Raw genomic sequence first — 26,389 nt, forward strand, 5'->3', positions numbered from 1 at the left:
AAGATGTGTTGGTATATAAACACTGGTAAGGAGCAGCATATAGTTTTTATTGAGCTCACTGGACTTCAATGGATTCAACACCCCCACTATTTTCACAAGCATAATAAAGCCTGCAATGCATACCTACCTCTCTGTTGCTGTATATTTACACACTGTCCCTTAGGTACATTTTTAATTCTGTTTTAGTTGTTTCTTCAACAAACAACTACAACTTTGTCCCCTCTTTCTACTCTAATTTTCTTCTCCTCATCTAGCTATATCTTAGCTTATTATTCTCTTTTAGGAGGTAGAGCAAGCCTTTCTTATAATTGTGTGCATATCACACCTTGAGACCTCTGGATATATATTAAAAAATAAAAAAGGACAAAAAGCTTTCCAGTACTGAAACAAAATTAAAGTTTCTTGCCTCAGTTGAACTGATAACATTGAAAACTGGCTGTTAAAAACCTTATCTGGAACCAGAGGAGGTAAACAAAACCTCAAGTTGAAATAAAATCCCAGACCAGGGTGCAGTGATTCAGGAGAGATGCTCTACACCATACCAGGAGGGCCTGGAACGCCCCGCTGTCCTGGGTGGCCCTGCTGTCCTTTAGCACCGGTATCTCCAGGGGGTCCACACTTTCCTGGAAGAACAAAGGGTGTGGAAGAGGAGAAGAGGCATTATCACTAGATGCAGACTCAGATCGAGAGCTTTGCTGTCATTTCAGCTTGTGCCAGCTGAAAAAGGGATCTAGGAGACGTCAGCTGGCCTGGTTGCACTGCCCACAAAGGAGCTGGGGAGGTTCCAGCAGTCCAGTATAAATGTGCCACCCCACAGCACTCTGTGGAGCTTATTGAGAAACTTCTTCCACCAGCGTGTCACCAGCTCCCCACTCCTCCAAAATACCCCATACCTGGGATTCCTGCACCTCCAGTTTCGCCTCTGATCCCACGTGGTCCTGATGCTCCTTCACGTCCCGGATGACCCTGGGATCCTTTTTCTCCTTTGCTGCCAAGAACTCCTGGAGGACCTGGATCTCCCTGAGAAACAGCAATTGCACACAAACAGGTAAAAAGTCACATTACATTAAATACATTCCATTCCATATTTGAACAACAGAAGAATCACATGCAATTTTAAAGGTTGTGTAATCATGTCTCGTTATGATTTTTAGACAAAAATCAAAGCAGACTAATATGAGATCTTCTCATAATACCACTAATCCTTTAGATATAGCTAAGAAACAAAGATCTATCTTTAACCTGTATAAACCAAGTTCTGTCTTCAGGTGTTTTCACTGGCATGCAGATTTCCCTTCAATTTTATTTTAACAGCTCCTCTTTTGATCTAAACATACATTCCTACTTATCTGCAGCATATATGACCGAATGTAATATATACTGAATGTAACATTTTTTGCTAAGGAAAAAAATAATCTCGTGCAAGGATATTACTAAACTTTCAAAACCAACCAGTACAAGTTTAGATTACAGAACTGTGGCATTTAATAAGATGATTTTTAATGTACAAGTATTCCTACTGCTGACTTTTTCAGTGCAAGTCCTTGTTCTTAATGGATGAGGAACTTTTACAGAAACAAAGTTATTTCCAAGATGTTCCATCTTTACAAATAAGATATTTTGCACAAAAAAAAGGTGAAGTGTGATGAATTAAAAAACTTCTCCTAAGTAATGACACAACAGAATTTTCATATTTCATGTCACTAACAAATAATCTACTTCTGCAAACTCTGTAGCTCTTGCTTACATGCTGTTCTGTTTCTATAGTCAAAGGCTCTGCTCATTGCCTAATAGGACAATATTTCCACTGCATACCTTTGGACCAGCTTCTCCTGGAGGCCCAACAGATGGGTACCCAGGATCTCCTTTGTCACCTGGAAAGCCACCATAGCCTGGTAGCCCAGGGTCACCTGATGGTCCTGGAAAGCCTGGAGATCCTTTCTGCCCTTTTGGACCTGGAAAAATACAGATATTGATATGATTCTTAAAGGGATCATAATTGCATAGCACACCTTGTGTTTTTGAACTACTGCTCATATATTCAGATATTAATTCTTCAATGAAGTAATTTACAGAGCCAGTGTTTTTATTTCTAAACATATTAAAAATAGGTTCTTACTTGTAACAATATATAAATTAAAGGAGTTCTATTTAATTTAGAGAGAGAGGGAGAACTTCATTCTGCAAATGTTGGGGTAGTGGTAAGTCTATAGGTACTGCAAAGAATAAATCCCAGTCTAAGTATTGTGTGGTGTTCCCAGCTCAGACCTGTGCCAATGCTTCTATACAGCTTTATGAACTTGTAATATGGCTTGACAGAAAATTACCTGGAATTCCCATGAACCCTTTGTCTCCTGGTGCACCTGGAAATCCATGTTCTCCAGGAATCCCTGGAAGACCCATAAATCCTTTGACACCTGCAAGATGAAGAAATAAGTGTCATCTTCCCATGATTGCTTTAGACACTGGCTGGCTGTTAGAGCTGTCATGAATACAAATCCTCTACCACAGCCCTTCTTTTGGTATATTACTATTTTATAAATAATCAACATGCAGTCTCTTGCCCCAGACAAGATAAAATTATCATTATTGTTGTCAGAAGGTCAAGGAAATAATAAACCTTATGTATCAACATTAAAATTAATATTTAATATTAACAAAATTTATTATTAATTAAAATTCCTCAGCACTTCGGGGCAGGAACTGAAATATACTTTTGCAGAATTTGATCAAGATCATGGATTTGTATTTGTGCACTGTACTCTTCTTTCATTGTTACCTCCAGTTCAGTCTGGTTTCTGAGCATGTCACAACACATTATTAGTCATTCATTATGGATTTCTCATGAGTAGTATGTAATAAAAACCTCCTGAGTGTGATTTAGGCACTTTTTTCCCCCAGTCACTTATCTTTAAATTAATTTGGCTAAATTAGCATTCAGTTTAATGACTGCAAGATCTAGATGCATCTAGAATGTTTTTGAACTTTCTCTCTAAATTCCAGAGTACTAGCAATACCTCTCATTTTTAAATCTGCTTTTCACTGCAAATCTGCAAAATTTCAAAATACAAGCCAAACATGTAGTCTTTGAAAAGGAAAAATTAGTCTGAAATTAAAAAAGCTTCTAAAATATTTTTGTGCACAATTGCAATGTTGATATTTTAGAATTATTTTTAAATAATATCGGTAATTCCAACTCCACCTTTTATAAATATCAATTTTTATTCATTGGCTTCATCAGCTTTTAGATTTTAAAACTATTGTTATTCAGGATTTAATATTATTTTCTGTTTGTCACTCCAGACAGTGGTTTGTATTTGAAAGAGAGCAAAGCATCATTTGGTGGTCACTGCTGTGACTTTGAAAGAGCAGTTTTTGAAATTGCTGTTTCAGGATTCTCAGAAAGGCTGCAGAGTTAATAGAGAGAAGATGGTGCTGCTTCTGGAGCCAAGTTGATGTGCAGAGTCAGCAGTATCTCACTGTCCACATGACACAGGAATTTTCAATATACATATTCCATACCTGGGAGACCAGGTATTCCTTCAGACCCATCAAGACCTGGGAGACCTTGCACACCGACATCTCCTTTTTCTCCCCTTAGACCCATTCTTCCTTGAACTCCTAAAACAAAGTTTCATTACCAAAAAAAATACAAACCAACATCTTAGAAAGTAAGTTTTAGGCAAAGTTTAAAATTTTATCACTCTTAAAGCTAATGAAACAGAAGCAGAGCATAGGTTTGCTCATGAACACATGAACAAAACACAAGCTCACATTTAGTGCCTTCTGTAATTTTCATGTAGAGCCCTGAAAGCTTCCATAGGAAAATATTGGCACAAAAAGCCAGATAGAATTAGTTAAGCATGTACAACTCATATACAGAGAGTCCATATTAATATTGCAAACAAAGGAATTCTGACTGTCAAGTATTCCTGAGCAGATTCAATATCTTTGCAATCCAAAATCCAGTTGGGAAGTGCATCCCTTTCTGTGCACAGGATACTAAATGTGTAAAAACATCGATCTATGGCTTATATGAATATAAGCCTCCTGGTACTACTGACATGTTATTACTGGTATAGCATTAAAATAAGAGGTTTTTAAAGGAATATGGGCTTGTTAAAATGGAAATAAATATTCAGTGTAATATCCAATTATCCCATAAATCAGAAGGCAGTTACAGTGTTTAGCAATAATTATTTCAAAGCCATGTGAATACTCTCAATATAGAATCAGTTTGTTCCATGTTTTAGAGTCCACTGGAACTGCCACATAAATGACAGCCCTGATTAGTTTTGACTGACAGCACAATGACTGTGTACCTTTTAAGCCTCGTTCTCCTTTATCCCCAATAGCAACAAAGGTCTCAGATGGTCCAGGAAAACCTTTATCACCTGGTTCACCTTTTTCTCCAAGAAACCCTTTTCTTCCCTTTATTCCTGGGAAGCCAGGAGAGCCTGCAGGAAAACAGAATGAAATTTTCTGAAGAAACCTGACTAGATGATATAATAAACGAAGCAAAGTAACAGACAATCTTCAAGGGCAATTGTAATTTACACATGTAAATATACATTCCAAATCAACAACTTAAACTAGCTTAACTGCTCCTATCATCAATAAAACAGCTATGAGTACAGATTATGGCAAGAGATGGTAAGGATTTCTCATACTGAATACATATAATTGTGTATCTGTTCAACAGATATAATAATGATATCCTTATGGAATGGAAAGAATAGAGCAAAAAGCTCTCTGTTTATTTAGCAAATGACCAGCCACTTTTACAGATACCAATGAAACAGAAAAGGTGGCGAGTCAAAACTGCTAAAAAAAAATACAATGCTGTCATTCAGTCTGCAGACTGCACACATAGAGAAGATAAAGAATTACCAAGGCTCAAAGACATTCCAGTAATTGCAGTATGACATGTGTACTCAGGAGTGATAATACACATCAAAATGGATCACAAGAGTAACTTCAGCATGGAAGTTCCTATATTCTAAGTAATAATGAAGACAGATATTATAGTTACTTGCCTCTGATACCCGGGTTGCCTGGTCTTCCCATCACACCAGGGGGTCCAGGAATTCCTAACAGGCCCATTACACCTGGCTCTCCCCTTGAGCCTGTGGAATTGAAGCAATTGGAACATATTTGTTAGTATTTGATCAGCTAAACAGAACATTACTTTAGAAAACTACACATATGTCTGTAATTTCAGTGTTTAATTGCTTATTTTATTTTTTTTTCTCAATTTCTGCAACTGTCCAAGCCAGTTTTCCCATCTTTAACCACAGGAATGGGATTTACAACTCCCAAACTACATAAATTGGTAGCTGCAACAGCTTCTATCAATGAATGAAATAACTGACAGTGAGGACAATGACTGAGATAACCAACAGGCATGGGAGATCTGTCATGAGATGTATGGGAAAGACAACCCTTTCTGGCTCAGGAGTTGAAGGCCAGCTGGGACACGACAACTCCCCTCAAAGGACAGCAGAGGTCTGTGTTTGCATAACTGAGCCAAGGGCTACATATTTAACATAAGTTTTACAGATTCTCTATATAAAAAGGTATGTACCATCTCCTTCCCACAGAGTAATGGTGTGATACTAAGGGAAAATCTTTATAAGAAATAAGAAGCATTACATGACTGATTTATTTTATTCTTCAAATTGAATTTGAACACATTTCTGAGAAAAGCCCAAACAAATCCAAGTCAACCCTACAGGGATTACTTACTTTATTTAAAATTATCTCTGGTTAGTGATGGAGCTTGATCTGACTCAACTCTGTCAGACTCAAGATCTGAACTTGCTTTTTAAGACAAAGATGGCTTTACAAGCTATCTGTTTGAAAAGGGATGCTGAAAAAGAACAAAATGCTTTACACTTCCATTATGCTGAGGAGTTGCTTTGAATGCTAAGTATTTCATGTCCTACTGCAAGGATATTACTGTACAGGAAAAAATGTAAAACTGTTCAAAGAAGACTGTTACAGAAAATTCCATACTGTTTCACAACATCTTCAAAATACGCTCATCATTTAAGGAAGTTTTCCATGTAGATCTCAAAGGTATATGAAAGTTACTGATGGAAAAATATTTCAGCAGGACTGACACCTTTTTGTGAAGACTGACTTAATTGCTATGTCAAAACAATTATTTGGGGAATCCTTACCTGGCACACCAGAGATTCCTGGCCTTCCAGGCTGCCCCTTGGGACCAGGTAATCCTGCATTTCCCTGAAGACCTATTAGTCCAGGTTCCCCAGGCTTCCCATGGATTCCTGGGATACTCAAGCCAGGAGGACCTAGTCTTCCTTTTGAACCTTGTGAACCTCTTCCTCCTGCAAAAAAGGCATGGCAGTGTAGTATGGTACATGTCTGAAAAATAAACCTTCATCTCTGTCTTGCCATCATGACCATGACACTCTTCTTGAACTCTGTTTGAGGGCTAAATACTAGATCTGTGAGACAACATACCTGCTCAGAAAATCTTAGAAGAGCTAAAGGTTGAGTTTTTTTGAAAAGGGAGGAGAAAAAGAAAAAAAAGTGAGAGTAGAGAGTTCTGTTCTTTCTCAGAAAGAGGAAAACAAACAACCAAACATAAAATCCCACCAATTCTGTATTCATTCTCAAAAAAGCAAAAAAATAAAATCCTTTTGAGATCATACGTAGGAGAAGGACTGTGCAGGTTATCTGAGTGTGCAGATATCATATGCAGTATATGATATATATCTATATCTATATATATATATATATATCATATGCAGGTACTTTTGGGACCCCAAACTGTTTTTCTGCTTAGCTGAGCTCTTCCTTTATTTATCAATCACATTGCACCACAGAATCTAAGTTTGGTCCCATAGTTCAAATGACTGAAATATCCTTTTTTCTGTGGAATTTAATTTGATTCCTCTTTATACTGTACGACAGAATCTGAATTTTAACCCACCTTTGTCAGTGCATTTTCTTCCTCCCATCTGTAGAAAGAGCATCTTTTAAATGTGCCCATATTTCCTTACATACTATTCTATAACCAACATCCAGAAACAATTTCAGCTCCCTCAGGCCATTGGAAGGCACAAACAGAACCCAGAGTCACACACCCAAATGGCACTTTTGGTTCAGAAGGTCCTACCTGGTGGGCCTGTAGCTCCCTGACCACCTGGCAAACCTGGCAGGCCAATAAGACATTCAGCAGGTTTCCCTGGAAAACCTGGATCTCCAGGAACTCCAGGTGAGCCACGATCTCCTGAAAGAAAGGAGACTGGATTCACAACTATATTAAGTAGAAGTCTCAGGCTTTCAGTGAGAATTGCTGGACTTGGCTTTCCTTAAAATAATTTGCTGTGCAGCCTGAGCTCCTTTGACAACGTTACCTCTTAGGCCATCAGCACCATCATGCCCAGGATGCCCTGGTGGACCTGGAAGTCCTGGAAGTCCACCTTCACCTTTTGAGCCAGGAATGCCATGACTTCCTGGTGAACCCAGTCTACCTGGCTCTCCAGGAATAACCATGCCTGGCTCACCCTGCAACACAGAGTGAAATGTAAACAATCAGCTATACTTTGCAAATCTGCCAAAATGTTTTCTCCACTGTGCAAACCATTAATTAACTTATTTCATTAGAGTAATTATCTTCATTCCCTGTGGATCTTTCACACTACAATTTCTGATGGCTTCAGTTCAGAGACCAAAGAATGTTCCTTACTGACCAGCTGCAGGTTCCATACCAAAGCAGTAATTCATCTAGACAGCTTTTAAACCTTGTCTCCTAACTCTAAGAAGTTGCTTTTGAGCAATGCAAGATACTTCACCCCATTTGGTCTTTACTGCATTAGGATGCCTTCTGTAGCTGTGAAAAATCTTTGGACCTCTATCTGAAAGTATGGTTGAAGTTTGTGCAAATACAGTTTTCCCTTTATTTTTATATGATAGCCATATTTTTATCAAAATATTTATTTAAATAATCAAGGTAAGCACCCAGATATGTCTCAGAATAGTCAGTCAGTTGTTGGTTGTTTGTTTTTTTTTTTAAATCATTCTCCTGAACACCGTTTTTCACGAAGACTGGTTTTATCACAAATGTCCCAAATGTATTCCCTGTCTGGAAAGTTTAAATTAGTGGTTTTTATTTTCTGACTGAATTGTTGGTTGCCTTGAGTACTAGCTTTGTGTGTCAACAAATCAATATGTTCATAAAGCAGGTCAGTAGACCTGAGCTTCTACAGTCACTTGGACCACAGAGGTCACTTCATGTCCAGCTGTTCTGTGGCATCCAACAGATTAAATAATAATAGCAACAACAACAACAATAATAACAATAATAATAAAAATCCCACAGCCTAAAGCCCCTCATTTTGTTATATCAAAAAACACAGAAGAATGACATATGAGCACATACAAAAAAAAAAAAAAGAAATGCTACCTTATCCAAACATTTAGCTGTTATTTTGTTCAAATTTGAATCTTGATTACAGAGTGGTAAAGAATCTTACATTTACATATGCCAGCAGCAGATTAGTTTCTGTTAATCAGCAAGAGTGGCTGCAGTACTACCTCCAACCTACTTCCTTCATGCTTCAATTCAACAGAGCATTTGCTTAAAGTAAATATATACTTACTTCCCACTGACCTCCATGAAAAATGTTCTTAATTGCAATTTCTGAACAGCTATCTTTTCAGCAGCTGTGGACCTAATTTTTTTCCCATAAGCAATGCAATATCATCCTTGTGCTCTGAAAACTGAAGCAGGAAAACTTCCCAAAACGCTTAGAGTTCCAGAATACTTTATTAGAATTTAAAATTTTGGCTTGAGCTCCTTTTTATATAAAGAATTTAATTTCATAAGTTGTGCATCACTGGTCAGGAAGTATAGAAACTCCTATGTTCCTTACATTTCCTAATTTATTTGGAATAAATTGGGACCTATGGAAAAGTCTGTGCCGTATTTCTAACCAAACCTTTTCTCCTGGTTGTCCTAGGTTTCCAGCTCGGCCTGGATCTCCAACCTTTCCTTCAAAACCTGGTGCCCCTCTGCCTCCTGCAAGTCCTTTATCTCCTGCAGAAGGAATTAAATGGCAGTACAGATGCTGTGGTTATCACTTTATTTTACAAATGGGGATTTGTATGGATGCAGTCATAAGCCTCTGACACTGAGGCAGCTTACATGAGCTGAAGAGTGCATTTGGTTCAGAGTTGATGTGGCACTTTGCATCTTGTTCCTTACATATTTCCCAACATATTCCCTCTGTGTTGACTGTAACACTGGTTACTTGTTTCAGACCAATTATTTAACATGGGAGTCTTTTTTCTGTAGTCAAGCTATTCTGATGTCAGTTCCTTTCTTTCCCTACTTTCTTCAACAAGCAGCTTGGTAGTAGTTTCAGTATCAGAGCTTTTATTTTTTCATCCTGTCCTTACAGGATTATGAGAATTTCTAAGTATTTTTAGTGTTCAAAGGGTGCATGGGAATGACTTTGCATGGGAATGGCCAAATTTGCAATATTCAAAGTGCTTTCTATTACCTGCATGTTAGAACAGGTATTGCATTGTACAGAACCAAAACTGATTAAAAATAACTGACAGTTATACAGCTCTGTCTTTGTAAACACATATCCAGGTAAAGAGAATCCATCTGAAATAAGGGTGGCACTCAGATGAGATGGCTGCACCTGTTTGGGCAGTATTCCAGAAAGCATCAATGTCTTAAAATACCTTCCTTCTGTCAGCTTTGATACTTGATACTCTGAAATACTTCAAAATATTTCAAACTTGCAATTTCTAAGACTTAAGGTAGTAAATTACAAGACTGCTAAAAATATTTACCTGTCTGACAAATGTTCATTGATTTTTATTTTTTTTTTTACTTGCTAATTACTTTTAGGGTATACTGAAAAAAAAAAAAAAGGTAGATTTCTTTGGGTTTGCTTTTTTTTGGAAGAAGATCAAAAAGAGTATTTTACCTTTTGGCCCTGGGTTTCCAGGAAACCCAAGCCCTGGATAGCCTGTGTCACCTGTTGGCCCTGAATGTCCTGAATCACCTGGCTGACCTCTTGCTCCAACCCTACCTGTACAAAGAAAAAAAAGTAAACTGTGAAATATCTTATCACAGAACATCAGCTTGTAAGATTAGTTGTGTTATAGTTTATTATTGTTAATTAGGACATGACTGTAGATTATATTAGAACTTAGACACTATTTCTCCTCCACTGCAAGTTTTCACAGTTAAAATGCTAATTGCATTCCCAGTGTCAAAGCAGGTATGAGTCCATGAGTTGTTTTTATGCAATCCAGCCAAAGTGCAGATTCCTAGAAACAGCTACATGCAGATAAAAATCTTCCACTTCTTGAGAGGATACAAACACATATTACAGGTGTGAGGCTTGGAACAGAAGCTACCATAAAGCTGTCAAAAAATTTCCTGTGCTGTTCAGGGCAGTTTTAAGGACTATTGTTCTACAAAACCCATGCCAAGACATATTATGGTTACTCTGTCACTTACTGTCCTTTGGTCCATTTAAAAATTCTGCAAAATTTAGAACACCAGCAACCAAAAAAAAATCCCACCAAGAATCCAAGTTGGAACCCCTCCCCAAAAAAGGGAAACTCGGGTTCTTAATATTTTAGTTCAAGGGTTAGTAGAAGTCATGTCAGAAAGTAACCAGGAACAGAGTAATAATACTGTTACTTTTTGACTGTGCCTCTGCAAAGCATGAGAAGGGCCAAGGTCTTCACAAAGAATGCTTTAACCTAATTTTATTCCTTCTGTTTTAAAGGTTGCAGCAGTATCAGCATAATTTAGGATATGCTTTTGTCAAAACTATGCCAGAAGCACCTTTCTGGATATACAAGCTGCAGCACATGCACCAAATGTTTCTAGTTCTTGGAGAAACCAACTCAAAGCATAGGGTTGCTCAGAATTTCTGCCATACTGCACACACCTTGGACATGGCCCTGTGTGCCCTTCCTATTCACATCCAGTTCCACTAGTTTTCTTGAAAGGGAATGTTGCAGCTAATTCCAAAGTTTCTGTACCACAGAAATCCTTTTTATAGATTTTTCAAAGCAACCCAATGGTTTTACCTGGCCAAAGCTGGGAGAGAAATCCTAATCAGTTAATCCCTGATTTTCCTGTATCTAGTGCAGATGTACTCACCAGGCACTCCTGGGGGTCCAGGTAAACCATCTGGTCCTTGAGGTCCTGGCAATGCAGGTAGTGGAGTTGCCCTACTGGTCTCTCCTTTCAGACCTTCAGGAAACATATAATCAAATATTACAAAGGCATATAGCTTGGCAATATGTAATCTTGAGCATCTAAAAATATTAGTGATCAATCTAATTGGTTAAAAATGTAGTCTTCTACAGTTTTCCATGTTTCTGAAAGTCCAACAGACTTTGAAAAGCCTTCAAATCCTGGCTTCATAAAGTAAAATCATTTTATTGACACCAAGCCCACCTGCAGTCTTCCTCTCAGCCCTCCTGCAGTCTACTGGAGACCCAGAAAAGGAAGCAGAGAGTCACTAGGAAAATGATGCAATTGAGAAATGCTTAATCTGCAACTCCATGGGCTTTATCTTTAAGCAACCTTGACTATATCTGCCGTTCAGCTGAGTTCTTCCAGATTATGCTGCCTGTAAATACATTCACTGGTATGTTTTCAACACTCAGAAATTATTATGCCCTTCCTATTTTACCCTGCTGATTTAGCTCACACTACTGAAGATGACTGGATACATGTTAAAATACTTTTTTTTCTCCACAATGAAGACAAACAAGCACTGGAACAGGTTGCCCAGGGATAATGTGCTTTGTCCTTGGAGGTTTTCAAGGACCAGCTGGATAATGCCATGAGTAACTTGATTGACCTCACAGATGTCCCTGATCCGAGCAGTAGTTTAAAGATTGCATAGAGTCCCTTCCAACCTCAATTATCTCATGAACCCAGGACTTTTGCTATTATCTTTGGTGGGACCAAAGTTGGAACAACACTATGGAAACATCATGGAAAGGAAAAACATCCTGTGTTTTCAAAATTATGTCTTTGACTTCAGTCTATCTCTGCAAGTTCAATCAAGTGCTCTTTAACATTGGTAAAACAGTAAAATAGGAAGTTACAAACCAGCTTCTCCAGGTAATCCAGGTGGACCTGGTATTCCTTTAGAGCCTTTAAAACCTCTTATTCCTGGTGGTCCATATCCTGGCAGTCCAGGAAGCCCCATTTCTCCAGGAAGACCAAGTCTGCCAGGCAATCCAGGTAGTCCTCTATCTCCCTTTGAACCAGCCAGTCCCTAATGATTACACATGTATACCATGCATTACTTGCTTTCCACACCAGCTTTCATAATACAATGCCTAATTCTCTGGCTATAATCTTGTATTATTTTAGTAACAGAGTAGCTCTGCTAATTTAAGAGAAATTTTTGCTCTGATTTACTTGTGATTAAAGGAATATAAATTTTAATATCGGTGGTTACAAATAGAGGGTTACTAAGAGGGAAATAGTACAAATAAATATAATAGCTTGATTTTTTCAATCACTGTGGTGTTACACTGTACACTTTTTTTTTTCTGTTTTAAAATTGATTTGGCAAAAAAACCCCCTAAAACCACCTCAGCTCTGATTCTCCTTGAATGCTGTGGAGTCAGGTTTAGAGACAGTTGTATCTGAATCATGTTAACAGTTTCACAGCCAACATAACACAACAACAACCATCACTTTTTGTTTCTGCTGAGCTCTGCTCTAACTATTCTAGTTTTAAGGTCAGTCCTCCCAGCTTTTGTGTTCTCTCAGGCCTGACTGAAGATTAACCCTTAAAGACTGAACAGGAACTATTTGAATTATTAAGCATTATAAGAAGTCAGGAAAAAAGTCTTTTTTTAAAAGATCTTATTCATCCCAGGAATCCAACATAATGCTCCAATATAAATACCCAAACTAACACATCAATAGACTGCTGAGGTTTTCCAGCACCATGTACCTACACTGGCCTCTCTCTGGTATTACATATTTCTTCTCATTCTTTCATGCATATTGGTTGGTATAGCTGACAACAGTACCCTAAGTCAGGCAGGGGATATTCAGTTGAAGTATCTGCACAGATTAAACAGAGTGTTGTACAAGATAAAATACTGACAGGTTTTCATGACTTCTATATTAACTGCAAACAATGCATACCCACCTCTTCACCTTTAGAGCCCTTGGATCCTTTAGAGCCAGGTCTTCCCAGAAATCCACTTGAACCTCTTCTTCCTTTGTCTCCCCTGGCTCCTGGATCTCCTTGCTCACCTTTTGGCCCTTCTGGATGGACATATCCTGGCTCACCTTTTGATCCTTTCTGTCCTTGATCTCCTCTAAAGCCTGGAGGTCCCTGGAACAGAGTAATCAAAACAATTTCAGTGCTAGACATATGTCAGCTGTTTTCAATCTTTTTTTTCTTTTTTAATTAAATACCTCAGAGGGGTTCTCTTCATTCTCATGTTTATTCACTGTAATGGCACACTCCAGTGAACATGGGGTTGTGTTTGTTTTTTTTCTTTTTCTCCTTCCTTTACTCCTTTTGGACTTGATTATCATTTAATTTATGCTACTATAAGATGGAATGATGCAGGATAATTTAAGATTATGTCACAAAAAGAAGGATAAGACAATACCTTAAAACCTGATTAGGGATTTCTCCTCCCCATGGAAATATCCCCCCAGGGGACACTGTATGTGCTACAGCTGGCTCTGTTCCTAGCTAACTTTTTCCCATAGGTTACAAAGTGGGTACTCTATCCCAGCCAAACCAGTACAAGCTCCAAGCACACTGGGCTCTTGTGATCTTGGGCTCAGGAACTGTTGGGAGCCTCCTAGAAAACCCTGTTAGCAGACTCATTCTGTACAGCAACCACCACAAAAAATACTTGTGCATGATTTTTTATTGGACAGCACTGACTGTAATTTCCCTAAAATAATTACTACTGCAGGCACAAGTTAGAACCACCAAACAGTATGTATATGGCAGCAGGTGCTGGCCTTCCCTCTTCATCATATTTCCCAAGAGGGACTGTCTTTTGACCCCTGACAAGGGCATTCTGAGAAGTATGTTTTTCTGAACAGCTGTGGCTTTAGCAATTCCTGGAAACAAGAAATGTAAGAACTCTGACAAAGATCACAGCACACAAAGCTCCATGTATGCTTTACAGCCACCACCATGATTACAGAAGAACAGAAGATAACTATAAACTCCCCATACCAGGCAGAGGAAGCAGTCTCACCACCATGAAATGCAGCACAGTTTAATTACATAGGTATTTACCTGCCTCACTGCCTGGGCTGAGCTTGCTGCCCTGAGCAAACCAGGTTCAAGTAAAGGTGCATCAGCCATACATCACAGGCTCTACCTCACCTCCCAGGCAGACACACTCATTGCTACCTGAAAAAACCCTGTTGAGATCACCCAGTATGACACTGCAGGTAACACAAGCCATGAGGTTTCTCTGAAATAATTCTTGTGGGATCTGGACATTAATCTGAAAAACCAAAGTCTTACTTGAGCCCCTGGAAACCCTGGTGCTCCTGGAGAACCTGGAGAACCTTTTGGACCTGTTGTTCCTTCTCTACCTGCAAAAGAAGCAGTATATTTTGTAAAGAAAATTGAAAGAAAGGACATGGATTTTGACAAGCTCAGCATTGAATGTTTCTGCTTGTTACATCGACTGCACTGTCATAGACTGCCTCAGCTTCAGGCTGTGCCTAAGCCTATTAGCACTCTGACTTCTCTTGTAGATTTGTGCTGCTCTCAGCAGATGGAGCTGCATCAGGCTCTCCCACTCATCACCTCCTCAGGGCTAGTCCAAGGACTGCATCCTGCAGACATGCCCATACCTGATTCTCATGCTTAAAGCAAAATTATTGGCATTTCCTACTGCTCTGTTAGGAACAATGAGATAATTTACCAGGCATGCCATCCTGACCACGTGGCCCAGGAGAACCAGGAAGACCAGGTATTCCTGGAACGTAGCTGCAATCAATACACACACCAGCATCATCACCTAGAATGAAAATAATTCATTAGTTGTTCCACGGCAAGTCACAGTCAAGCTTAACTAGAGTGCTACATAGTTTGTTATAGAGGATGGATAACACTTTTTGGCCAGAGAGCACTAGAGTCATTACCTCAATTTTGTTGGAAGATCACTTCCAACATAGTACTAAATTACCTGTGCTCAGACAGCAAATCAGAACTGACTACATTTAATTGAAAAGGTAGGAACATTTGGTTTAAATCTCTTGATTTTTTCAAGTTAAGGTTTAGTAAACAATTTGGATACAGTCACTCTACTGATAAGCCAAATTCTTTTGAAAGAAGAAAGGAACATACTTTGAACTAACATGGTTCTGTGACAAGCCAGGGTTATTCTAATGTCTGACAAAAAGCAAAGAGATTCAGCAGCTCCTATGGGTGAAATTTGCAGCAGGAAGCTTCTTTCAGAGACCAACTGTTAGCATTGACTGTACCCACAGGAGACTACAAAACCCTACCAGTCTGTAATAATTGTTTGTTCCAGTGAAGATCTACACCCTGTGCAGTGCTGTACAACTGGTGTGCAGTGCTGGCACATGCACTGCTCTTTTAGATGGAGGGGAGATGTAAGGTGAGGAAGACATCTTGCTATCCCCAATGAATTTTCTTAAACCTCTGAAATTGTCAAATGTCTTAAAATAAAATTAAGATGAAGATTAGTGGATTGTACCATCTACTTGTGAGTGATGCTTTTCTGGAACTGACCTTTCATACCAGTATCTCCTGGAGGTCCTGGAGGTCCTACACATCCTGGTTCTCCAGGAAATCCTGGCAGGCCTCTTCTGAATGTTACTCCACCTGTTAATGAAATGAGCATGGCATCATTACATCAGCAGGTTATTCAGACAATTCTCTAGTTGTTAAGAGAGAAAAGTTGCAGGGATGAGCTGGAGACAGTATTCTGATCCTTAGGGGTCCCTTCCAACTTGAGATATTCTATGATTCATCTAAAAGAGAGAACTACCTGGAAAAATCCAAACCACCTTCAACTAGAAGTACTTGACGATAAATATGGTAATGCCAAAGTAAATCTCAGCAGATTATTGGATCCATCTATCTAGACTTTTAAAAGCATGGTCCCTTCTGGAGAAAGTATTTCCATTTCATTTGAATCAATAGGAACATAATTCTTTCTTTTACCACAAATGGAAGGTAAACTTTTTATTAAGCCTAAATTATTAATGCTGTTCATTTATCTTTCAGAATTATTCCACTTCATTTACTATTACTTTAGAAAAACAGAACATGCATCAAGTTCTTCCTAAGCTAATATATTTGGGGGACAAATACATTTTTAAAGAGAGATAAAAGAGTAGGACTACATTAGTGTTACATCAAAAAAACCTCTTTTGGCAATACCTCATATAAAAGAAACATGATCCTGTTGGTACTCCTAATTAAAGAGGTATTCCTAGATAATACATTTTGTAGAAGTTTTATAAACTGCTACTGATACATTTTCATGCTGCCAGAGCATCAAATCTACTCTAAGGCCCACTAAGACCTCTGGAGGTATGCAAGTTCTCTATTTCTCTAGCTTTCAGATTAGCCTCTCCTGAATTTAGTTTTACAGATTTACTACGACTTTTGGAAGAATTAATTTTAAGAAAAAAATTTTCTCTTATTAGTCTTTCTTGGTTTTATGTAGACTATTTTTACAGTCACAGTTATACAAAAAGGGAGAAATCTTTATTTTGGGAAGTCATTGTATATTCCCAGAGAAACTCACTAGCAATGGAGGACAGACCTGTGTTACATGCATGTTTTCATGGATATCCTAAAACAAAATTTCAAAGAGAATTTATATACAACCACATTACCCAAAATATACTCTACAAGTGATACATTTGCATAATCTCCTGCATTAGATATTAAGATGACTCTGGATTTGTTCTTCTTCATGATAAATACCATTCTGACACATCACCTGGTTCTCCTGGAGGACCTGGTAATCCAATAGAACCAGGTCTGCCAGTAATACCAGGTGGTCCTGGAGGGCCTACAATACACAAGCCAGTTTGTCCTTTCTCTCCTTTTGTTCCTTTTGGCCCAGGAAATCCTGGAGGACCTCTCAGACCAGGTCTTGACACACCTAACCACAGAGGAGAAAATACAAAAACAGTTAAAGAAGAAGTGAAATTTCAAAGCCAAGTAAGTACTCAATAGGATGAGTGACAGACAAATACACTGTTCATCCCAGAAATCTTTTTTATCTTGTAATATATTAAATAATCACAATGAGAATCTAAAGACATTTTAAAATGATCTTTAACCTAAGTACTTGACCCCTCAAAGCTTTTGAGTGACAATTTTTAACCACTTAGAGATAGGTTTAAAAGTCACCTGAAAGTAAGATTTCACAAAGCTGATTCAGTATAACAGACAGGAAGAACAATGTATTTTATTATTGGTACTGGATTATTTTACATACCTGGTCTACCAGCATCTCCAGGAGGACCCTGTGGCCCTGCAAAAGAACTTGAGTTAAACCACTTTATACTCTTCAAAGTCACTATTCAATAAAACTGACTACTGCATTTTAAGCTTAAAAGATAAAATAAGAATTTTGTTTTTCCTGAGTAGAATTCTAACACTCATGCAACTGTTGCACACTGACAATTACTTTTAAGAGGAAATAACGCCGTAGATGAAAATCTTAAAACCCATTTCAAGTCTGCAATTTGATGGGAGTTTAGGAAATATTTTTGTAAAGGCAGAAGCAGGTTGCTGGGTGCTCAAAGCGTAGTCTACAACAAGCCCTTTGAGTGCACTGCTGTTGCTAAAATTCTAGTTTTGATGTCCCACTCACCGGGAATGCCACGTTGACCTTTTGGTCCAGGAGGTCCAGGGGGTCCTTCATCTCCTTTTTCACCAACCACATAATCATAATACTCCGTCTTAAGAGAAAGATGATAAGAAAAGAAAGATTTGCAAGAAGAATTGAGAAGCACAGTCCCTCATATTGAACATTTGGCTAAAACAAAGTTACAATCTCATTCATAATTTTGATGTTGTGACACCACGAGCTAATCACATGGTAATTACAATCACAGGTGAAATCATAATTGCTATACAGAGACAATGCCAAGAGACCTGTAAAATAGATGGGGCTGAGCTTTCAGCTCAGTTCCTCAATACTCAGAGAACATCTCTGCCTGCAGATGCAATTATACAGGCAAGGTGTAAGTTGGAGGCCCAGTCATGAATATGATGGTAGCCATGAAATAGAAAATATTCTGGAAAGAAATCTCTGGGATCACTTAGGTGAATCCAGTGGCTCAAAGCAGCATCAGCTATATCTAGGCTAGTCTTTTAAATTATCGTACATGAAAATGGACAAAACTCAACTATTTAAAATCTAATGATTTAAAAAGTAATTCCTATAAAAATTAATAATTAATTTATTGATGTTTAATATTACGATGTTTCAAAGTTTCTACAAATGACAGGCAAAGGGCAGTTTGCTGTAACTCTTTTTTATAACTACAAATTTTTGCTCTTTTCTGGATTATTTTGCATGGGCACCACTACTGGCAAATCATTATTACAATATTTACTGTGCCTTGATACATAAACATCACTTTGAAATTTAAACTGACTACTAATGCACCAATTTTAAAATGAATGAAAAACTGCTTAAAATTAAAATTCAAAATTTTTACTTTTCTCCTACAGATTTTTTGAAAAGCAGTGGTTTGTTTACTATGTTATCAATATCACAAAAATTCAGCTTTTTACAAAGCTGTTTCTTTTAAATGATTTGGGCAGAAGGTTTCCATTAGGTGCACGTGGGGCCTTTAGGAAAGTCACGAGGGAAACAGCATGGCTAGACAGAGAAATCATACTCATGGCAGCTCTTGCTTTCTTTAAAAAGTCTTAGGATTTTACAGTGAATGCCATCTGTTCTGGAATTGATTAGAAATTGGTTTAAATATTAACTCTTGTGAATTTTTGTAACTATTCTTTGACAGTCCAATATCCTGCCAAAATTGCAGGATCAGGCACTTATCCTGCATCCAGCTCCACATGAAGGAAGATGCCATCTCTGTGAAATCCCAGCAGTATCAGTACCTTGTGAAAGCCATGCCTTGATTAGAACATCACAGAATATCCACTATTGCCTCATATGGTCAGTTTGGCTTATTCTTATTCTAATGGTTTAGAAAAACAATATCATGAAGATAATTTACACTTACTCGACCACAAGCTCCAGGTGGACCAGGGTTTCCTTTCATCCCCTTCATCAAAGGACAGAGATGGGTTTGTTTATTGAAAACTATACATGGAATGACATTTACCCACTGGTACTTCAGTATGTTGTTCATAACATTAAGGAAGAACTTCTGCTCCTGACCAGTCATTCACCACCCTGTCTGTTGGTTGCACAACTATTCAGCCACATACACCAAAAACTACAGGAGCTCAGCAGGCATAGATGGACACCAGTTCAAACACACAGTCCATTTCAGCTGATCCATTCCTTATTCCATGATATCATTACTTATCATCTCTTAGGTCAAGTAAAACAGTGTAGTATATACAGTGCTAAATGAAATTATATAAAAACCTTCAAACATAACTTATCCTCACCCTCAATTATATAATAACCCCCAAGCATAACTTATCCTCACTCTCAAAAGCAACAACAAAAACACTAGATAATACCTTAGCTCCTTGCCTTCCAGCCAGTCCTGGTCTGCCCTGTTCACCCTTTTGTCCCTGCAGATGACAGTACACAATTTAATGAGGATGAATCTTTTAGCACTGACATCAGTAAGATCTAAAATGTAAAGCTTTAATCTTTCATGGTGCTGGCAAGGTGAATGTGACTTGCTCAGGGAAGAATTCTCGTTGTAAGCCCCAGTTTGAGGCAGAGTTCCCTGTCTGTAGGAAATGCCACAGGTCTCCCATCCAAACCTGCCTTTATTATAGCACAGTCCAACACTCCCAAGATGGAGACTCTCTGGAGAGCACAAGTGTAGGAGGCTCTGATTTGTTCTCCCTCTGCAAACTAGTTCTCAAAGGGGAGAAACTGAACACAATGTGAGGCTCTCACGTTCAACAACCAGAACTTGCTCAGTCTGTGTGATCTCAAGAGGTGTCAGCAAGACCAGGCAGAACAGACTAAGGCTTTCTGCAGTTGTGCATGTGCAAGGCAAAGGGACTTCTCGGAGGCTTATGCAGTTCAATGCTCTGCTGGTTAGTGAAGTTGAAATGGGAACAGAGCAATGACATGTCTTTGCCATGACAGAAAGCTTTCTTTCTGTTAACAGAGCTTTGCAGTCTGTCATTCCATGTGCTTTGTCAGACTGGAATGTGTTTAGACTGTCTGTGAAGGTCGTTTTAGCATGACAGAGATGTTTTAGTAGGATACATGTGAAATGGGCTATTCTGCAGGAAGAATGTTGATAAGATATTTGTAAGGTCACTGTGACTCTAATGATGTTGTGCAAGTGGAAGTGAAGTAAATAAAAAAATTAATATTTAAGCAACTAAATATAGCATTTCAAATACATTTGAACAACTTCAGCTTTTAAATTAATCCACAAATGAGATAAAATATGCCATTCTATAAGCAAAATTAAGAATTATATGTTGACAAAATGACAGTCTAATATCTATTAGTCATCTTGTTTCAGGCCAAGACAGCTGTGACCCTGACAATAACTTTTCTTTGTAAAAAAATTTCTTTGATTCTAGTGATTAAAAACTATTCATTTTTCTTCTCGATTTATGTCGAAGGGAAGGCATAACTCTTTTGCAAAAATTTCAATGTCACTAACCAGAATAAAACTCAGCAGAATTAATTTTGCACAACTTTGAGTGTGTCTCAAAATTCATTAGACAGTCAGCAGCAAGCTGCTGACTTTGATTTTACACAGAAGAAACAACATCTATGAACTGAGCCTCTCAGTTCCATGGTATGTTCCATGCTGTGAAAGGAAATGTTTCAGTGTATGCAAATTAACATTTTCAAACACATTATGCAATGACAAAAAGCTGTGACAGGAAGATACAACTGTGACAAAGAGATGACTATTACTTAGAAAACATTTAGAAGGCTTCCTTCATTACCGGTAAGCCAGGTGGACCTGGGGCACCTTCTTTTCCAGGTTTACCCTACAAAGGAAAAACAAAAAAATAAAATTAAAAAGATTAAACTGGAGTCATTGCATTCAAAGACCATAGCAACTAGATGCTGTGCACATAACTATCTGCTAGGTCTGTATAAATTGTAAAAAGCCATTAAGGTTATTTTTGAAGTGTTCATTAATCATAAGTAATGTTCATAAAACTCTACAAAACAGGTAACAAGATATTCCACAGACATTCCTCCTTTTGTGGAGGATTATTTGTGACAGACTTCACCAGCAGAAAGTGCCAGGCAAGTGCAGAAAGTTTGGTGCATTCATACAGTCTAATTACTAAGAACCTGCAATCACATTGATTAGCTTTTATCTGAAAGTTTGCAAGTCATTTGAAGGCAAAGTAGCAGATTTCCATTTAATTATCCTCCAAGTGGAGATATACTCAAGTAAATTATATTTTAATATGTATGATTTTTAAATTAAACATATTATTTTTTTACATACTATCCTGGCCAACAGAATAACTCTCTTAGGCAACTTTTTATATCTCCACATGGCTGCTGGTTGAGTATACTAATTTCAGTCTGCTGTCTCAAGTAAACCCAGTGTTTTTAATTCTCTTCTACATATACACTCACACTATAAAGCCTGTACATGTTTAGAAGAGCACATTTTTTACAAAGTTTCAACAGCAGAACCTTTACAGCAAAACAAACAGAAGTGCACCCACCATCCCCTGACCTTTACTCTGGGTACTTATGGTATGTGAGCCTATAGGAACAGTCACCTGACTATCAGCTCTCATCTGGTTTTACTGCATGAAAGAGCTTTTGAATCTCAGAAATTTTGCTCAGAGTGGCATTGAAACAAACACTGGACAGCAAAACCAGTTTAAAACTGCTTTGCAGAACAGACTTAACCTATTTGTATCCAATTGTTTTGCACATACCTCTGCTCCAGGTTCTCCTCGGTCACCCTTTTCACTTTGAGAATCACCAACCGGCCCCTGTAACAAAACCACACTCAAAATACTCATGTTTTGAGACTCCCATTTTCTAAATTAAATATATATTTTATAATTTTTTTAATCTTTAATATAAAGTACAATTAGAGTGCTGTTAATAGGTGTTCTATTCTATTCATTAGTTTTATTCTTGTCATTAAAGGTTGAAATAAGTGGTGTAAATACCGGACTCTTTAGAGTAGCATTTAGAGTACTAATAGTAGCTGATGCTGCCTGAACATCTGGATTTTAGGGATTTACTTCTGGTCACTTACTGTAAATCCCATGGGCCCTGGAAGTCCTCTTGATCCTTTTTCTCCTTTCTCTCCTTTCAAATCCTATTACACAGAAAAGAAGAATTTACTATGGTCTCTTGGATTTTTCTGTGCTTACCATAATGCTCCAGTTTTACAAATGGGAAATCCTCATGTCACCAGCAAGCTTCTTTAAGCAAAGATGGCTCTATGTAAATGACTAAGAAACAGAAACTTCCTATCAGTGCTCCTGACTAAATGTATGATGTCTGAAAAAGAAACTGGTTCTGCACGTATTTCAGAACAGAACAAGGTCAAAATAACCTATTTGTGATTGCATGCAAGGGGACTGCAGGAAATATCCCCACAAAGGGCAAAAAGTAGCAAGCAAAAAACCAAATAAACCTTAGTTGCTTCACTGGAGCTACAGTTCCTTCCCAAACATAAATGCAGTGGCTACCCACACCATTCTTGCCTCTGTGGACATAAGATTAGATCATTGTATAGCACCATCATATATTGGGCCACAACCTAAGATCACTGTAAAGCCAAAGTTTAGGGACTGCCTAATCATTACCTGGTTAGACTGATGCTCCAAACTATTTATGTAACAATTTCTGAGGTTTTTTTAAACCTTAATGCCCAATATCTCTGAAAAATTGCCATTTCCCTATGATCAACTACCACAGCTGTGACTGCAAAGTGCTCCAAGTGGTCCATATTTGATTTAAACAGGGAGAGCTGCTGTGCCTAAAGGCTGAATCTTGCTTCTGTGATCCTTCTCTTCCCTCCTCAATACAGTTTTGTGCAAAATTCACTTTTCATTTTAGCACTAAATGGAGAAGGAGTTTTGCTACATCCATGGATTAGTTGAAAATCGAATAAGAAAAACAGAGTCAAGATCAGGTTCAGGACTTGTCCTGTTAATATGTGAATACTTAAAATAAATGCTGTTTAATTTCTATATAAGGACAAAAATCAAGAATTTTAATTCATAAAGCAACACTTAAAATGAAAGCTGAATCAGAATATTTCCTTTCTTTAATATTTATTGTTTTCCCAACACTTTCCATGATTACTCATGTTTCAGTAAAAGCAACGAGAAAACAAACTACAATTTGTACATGAACATGTTGCAAGCTTTTTTGTCACTCTGGTAGCTCAGAGTCCTGATATTTTCAGTGACAAGGCTGGGATGTTCAACACAGCTGTGGCTTTGAGAGCCATTCAGAAAATACACGTTGATTTGGGGAAGCTAAAAGTGATTTCCTCTTCACGTACTCCGAGATCCACAGCAGGTGGATCCATGCAGCATTCCAGTGGCATCGTGCAGGCTCCAGCTGAGCTGGCTGTACAGACACACTCTAAGGAGAGCTTAATATCTAACTAAACAAGCCTGGAAAATGTTAGGGTGGGTAAAAGTAAGTGAAGAAGAACATGAAGATGAAGATGTCCCCTTGAAGTCAAACCTAGGGAGGTGGCTTATTGGATGTAACAATTTTACTACCGTCATGTTGTCTGGTCCACTCAGTGTCACAATGACAGTTCCTGGTGGTCCAGGGGGGCCAGTTAACCCCGTGTCACCCTAGAAAGAAAAAAGAAAAATAGAGTCATTAACAGACAGTGTGGTTTTCCAACATTTTCCAGCAAAAGATTTCCACGTATATACTGAAAACTTTTATTTCACACTACTTACTTCCCTAAACATTTCACCACAGCGTATCAGAACATGCAGAACACAGATACAAAACTTACAAAATGTTTTACACTTTTTATGGAATTACCTTTCTTCCTTTGCTTCCTATTACTTTCAGTCCCATAAGACCCTGTAAAAAAATCCCCCAAAATTATTTTTTAAAAAATTTTAAAAACACCTACAAAAATGAGTTAATTGATGTTATACATAACAGAAAGTCTTCATTTTTATTACCAATCTGAGACTACCTTAGGTCCAGGAGGTCCTGCTTTCCCTGGCATGCCCTACAGAAAAGGAAAGAAAATATCCTTAATTAAAAAAAAAATCACAATCTTTAGCACTGATATAGGTGTTTTGAAGAACTCATCTTCAAATGATGAATTATATCACTATTTTTATTTTTTCTTCCACTTTTACAACCACAAGTCATTGTCAGTGGGTGACAGACTGTTTATACAGTTCCAAACATACATCTCTCAAAGTTATATATATATATATATATATATATATATATATATATATATATATATATTAGTATTTGAAGTGAATGAATGGGTAGTCATTTGGGAATTAAAAGTTATGCCTATGTAGACAAGGATGCCTCTGAGAATATAGAAATTATCATGCATAAAAAATAATCTAAAGAAACTGAAAACAAGAAATCAGATGTGTGCAGAGGGACATGGATTTTACATACACATGTGTCTAGACCTGAAATGAGTCTGGGAGAGTCAGGTACTTGTATTTGTGTAATTCCATAGGGTTTAGGGAAAGTCAAAGGTTGAAGTAACAAGGAGATATAAGTTCATACTCACTAAAGGTCCTGGAGGGCCCTGTGGTCCAAGTTCCCCAGGATATCCTTGAGCACCCTGGGCACCCTACATATTAAAAAAGAAACAGGAATAAATCTCTGGCAAGATTATAAGCAAATCACCAATGAACTGAATAGCAAACAGAAGAGCAGCACTGTTCCTGAATTTCTTTTTCAGGTCTCAGGATAATATAGAATTTTAACTCTTCCTCACTACTTCATTGGTTGCTGTATGTTTTGAAACATGAGAAAATATATCTGTTCTAAAACTAAAGTACTCAAATGAGGATGTAATTCTTCTGAGAAATGTGGATTCATAATCCATATAGTCCTATTAAGGGTCCTAATAAGCCTTCAATCTTTCAAATATTCTATTCAATAAACCCTATATTTCAAAGTTTCACTTTCAAAGAAATGAAAAAATATTTTTTAAATTTTCTTTGTAATTTAATGCTCTCTGCTTATTGTAATACTCAAAAGAAATGTCAGCTCTGTCTATTAATGTCCATTTTTAAAATACAGACCATACTGTACTTTTTTAGTACTCTAGAAGTTGAGTTGGTCTAATCTGTTCAATCTTACTTCACTGGGAATTTTAGCAGTTGGACTAGATGGCCATTATAGGTCCCTTCCAACTATTCTGCTCTATTCTATTCTATTCTATTCTATCCTATCCTATATGTAGGGGTAAACTCATAAATCTATGACCAGTTTTTCTCCATATCTAAAGAACTGTTTGCAACTTGACTGGCCAATCTCACTTTACTAGCACATAATGGACACTATTGGTTCTGATGGCAAAGTTAATTACAATTATCTTGGTGTACTCTTTTTGTAAAGCCAGAAGAGAGACTTCTAATATATAGTATTGATCAGATTATATAAAGTTAATAATTTAAGGTAGAGAACTGTTTTCTTTTTAGAAATTAGTGACATAGTTGTGAAAAATACTGTCTCTACATTAAATAAATAATACATTTAAATTACATAAAATACAATATATTTTTAACACCTACTGATTTTATATACAATGGGGGTTTTTATATTATATTATATTATTTCATATATCTGTCTCATTGTCTTAATTTTGAGTTACCTGAAGTCCAGGCATTCCTGGCAATCCAGGATCACCTTTTGCACCATACTCTTGGCTATATCCATCTGCAGGGGACCCCTGGACAATTAGATAAAAAGAAAGATAAAAAGTTATGCTGTACAACTCTCTAGTGAAACAAATCTTCTAATACAGTTTGTAGGGAAATAAACACCATCACAACTGCATAATGATGGAAATTGTCCACTATGGATAATTCTACCTTTAAAAAAGATTTTATTAAACAAAATATACCTTTTTCAGTCATTCCAGCTCTCTGTTAGGAGCAGTCTTCTTTCCAGATATACCTACATTACTCATGCACTGTCCTTGCCTTCAATTTATTTTTGATTCTTTTTAACCCTTTAA

General features: G+C 37.6%; 1 protein-coding gene across 1 annotated transcript in view; it reads right to left on the reverse strand.

Annotated features, from left to right (window-relative positions):
- The window catches only part of COL4A3 (collagen type IV alpha 3 chain), a 57,811-nt gene that overhangs the window by 12,657 nt on the left and 18,765 nt on the right, over nt 1–26,389 (reverse strand). Inside the window, exons 9-39 of the mRNA XM_029960748.1 lie at nt 26,024–26,101; nt 24,932–24,994; nt 24,365–24,400; nt 24,205–24,246; nt 23,928–24,005; nt 22,442–22,504; nt 22,113–22,169; nt 21,150–21,194; nt 19,740–19,793; nt 19,271–19,312; nt 17,884–17,971; nt 17,506–17,541; nt 17,002–17,166; nt 15,780–15,872; nt 14,947–15,042; nt 14,541–14,611; nt 13,188–13,376; nt 12,128–12,296; nt 11,165–11,257; nt 9,972–10,076; nt 8,970–9,067; nt 7,386–7,536; nt 7,145–7,258; nt 6,183–6,350; nt 5,037–5,126; nt 4,323–4,457; nt 3,523–3,621; nt 2,328–2,417; nt 1,816–1,955; nt 894–1,020; nt 543–623 (exon numbers count right to left, since the gene is read on the reverse strand). Of these exons, the coding sequence (XP_029816608.1) occupies nt 543–623; nt 894–1,020; nt 1,816–1,955; nt 2,328–2,417; nt 3,523–3,621; nt 4,323–4,457; nt 5,037–5,126; nt 6,183–6,350; nt 7,145–7,258; nt 7,386–7,536; nt 8,970–9,067; nt 9,972–10,076; nt 11,165–11,257; nt 12,128–12,296; nt 13,188–13,376; nt 14,541–14,611; nt 14,947–15,042; nt 15,780–15,872; nt 17,002–17,166; nt 17,506–17,541; nt 17,884–17,971; nt 19,271–19,312; nt 19,740–19,793; nt 21,150–21,194; nt 22,113–22,169; nt 22,442–22,504; nt 23,928–24,005; nt 24,205–24,246; nt 24,365–24,400; nt 24,932–24,994; nt 26,024–26,101 (2,956 nt within the window). The remainder of the gene's footprint in view (nt 1–542; nt 624–893; nt 1,021–1,815; nt 1,956–2,327; nt 2,418–3,522; nt 3,622–4,322; nt 4,458–5,036; nt 5,127–6,182; nt 6,351–7,144; nt 7,259–7,385; nt 7,537–8,969; nt 9,068–9,971; nt 10,077–11,164; nt 11,258–12,127; nt 12,297–13,187; nt 13,377–14,540; nt 14,612–14,946; nt 15,043–15,779; nt 15,873–17,001; nt 17,167–17,505; nt 17,542–17,883; nt 17,972–19,270; nt 19,313–19,739; nt 19,794–21,149; nt 21,195–22,112; nt 22,170–22,441; nt 22,505–23,927; nt 24,006–24,204; nt 24,247–24,364; nt 24,401–24,931; nt 24,995–26,023; nt 26,102–26,389) is intronic.

The sequence above is a fragment of the Manacus vitellinus genome, unplaced genomic scaffold (genome assembly GCF_001715985.3).
Source record: "Manacus vitellinus isolate BGI_N305 unplaced genomic scaffold, ASM171598v3 scaffold_29_pilon, whole genome shotgun sequence".
Classification (NCBI taxonomy): Eukaryota; Metazoa; Chordata; class Aves; order Passeriformes; family Pipridae; genus Manacus; species Manacus vitellinus.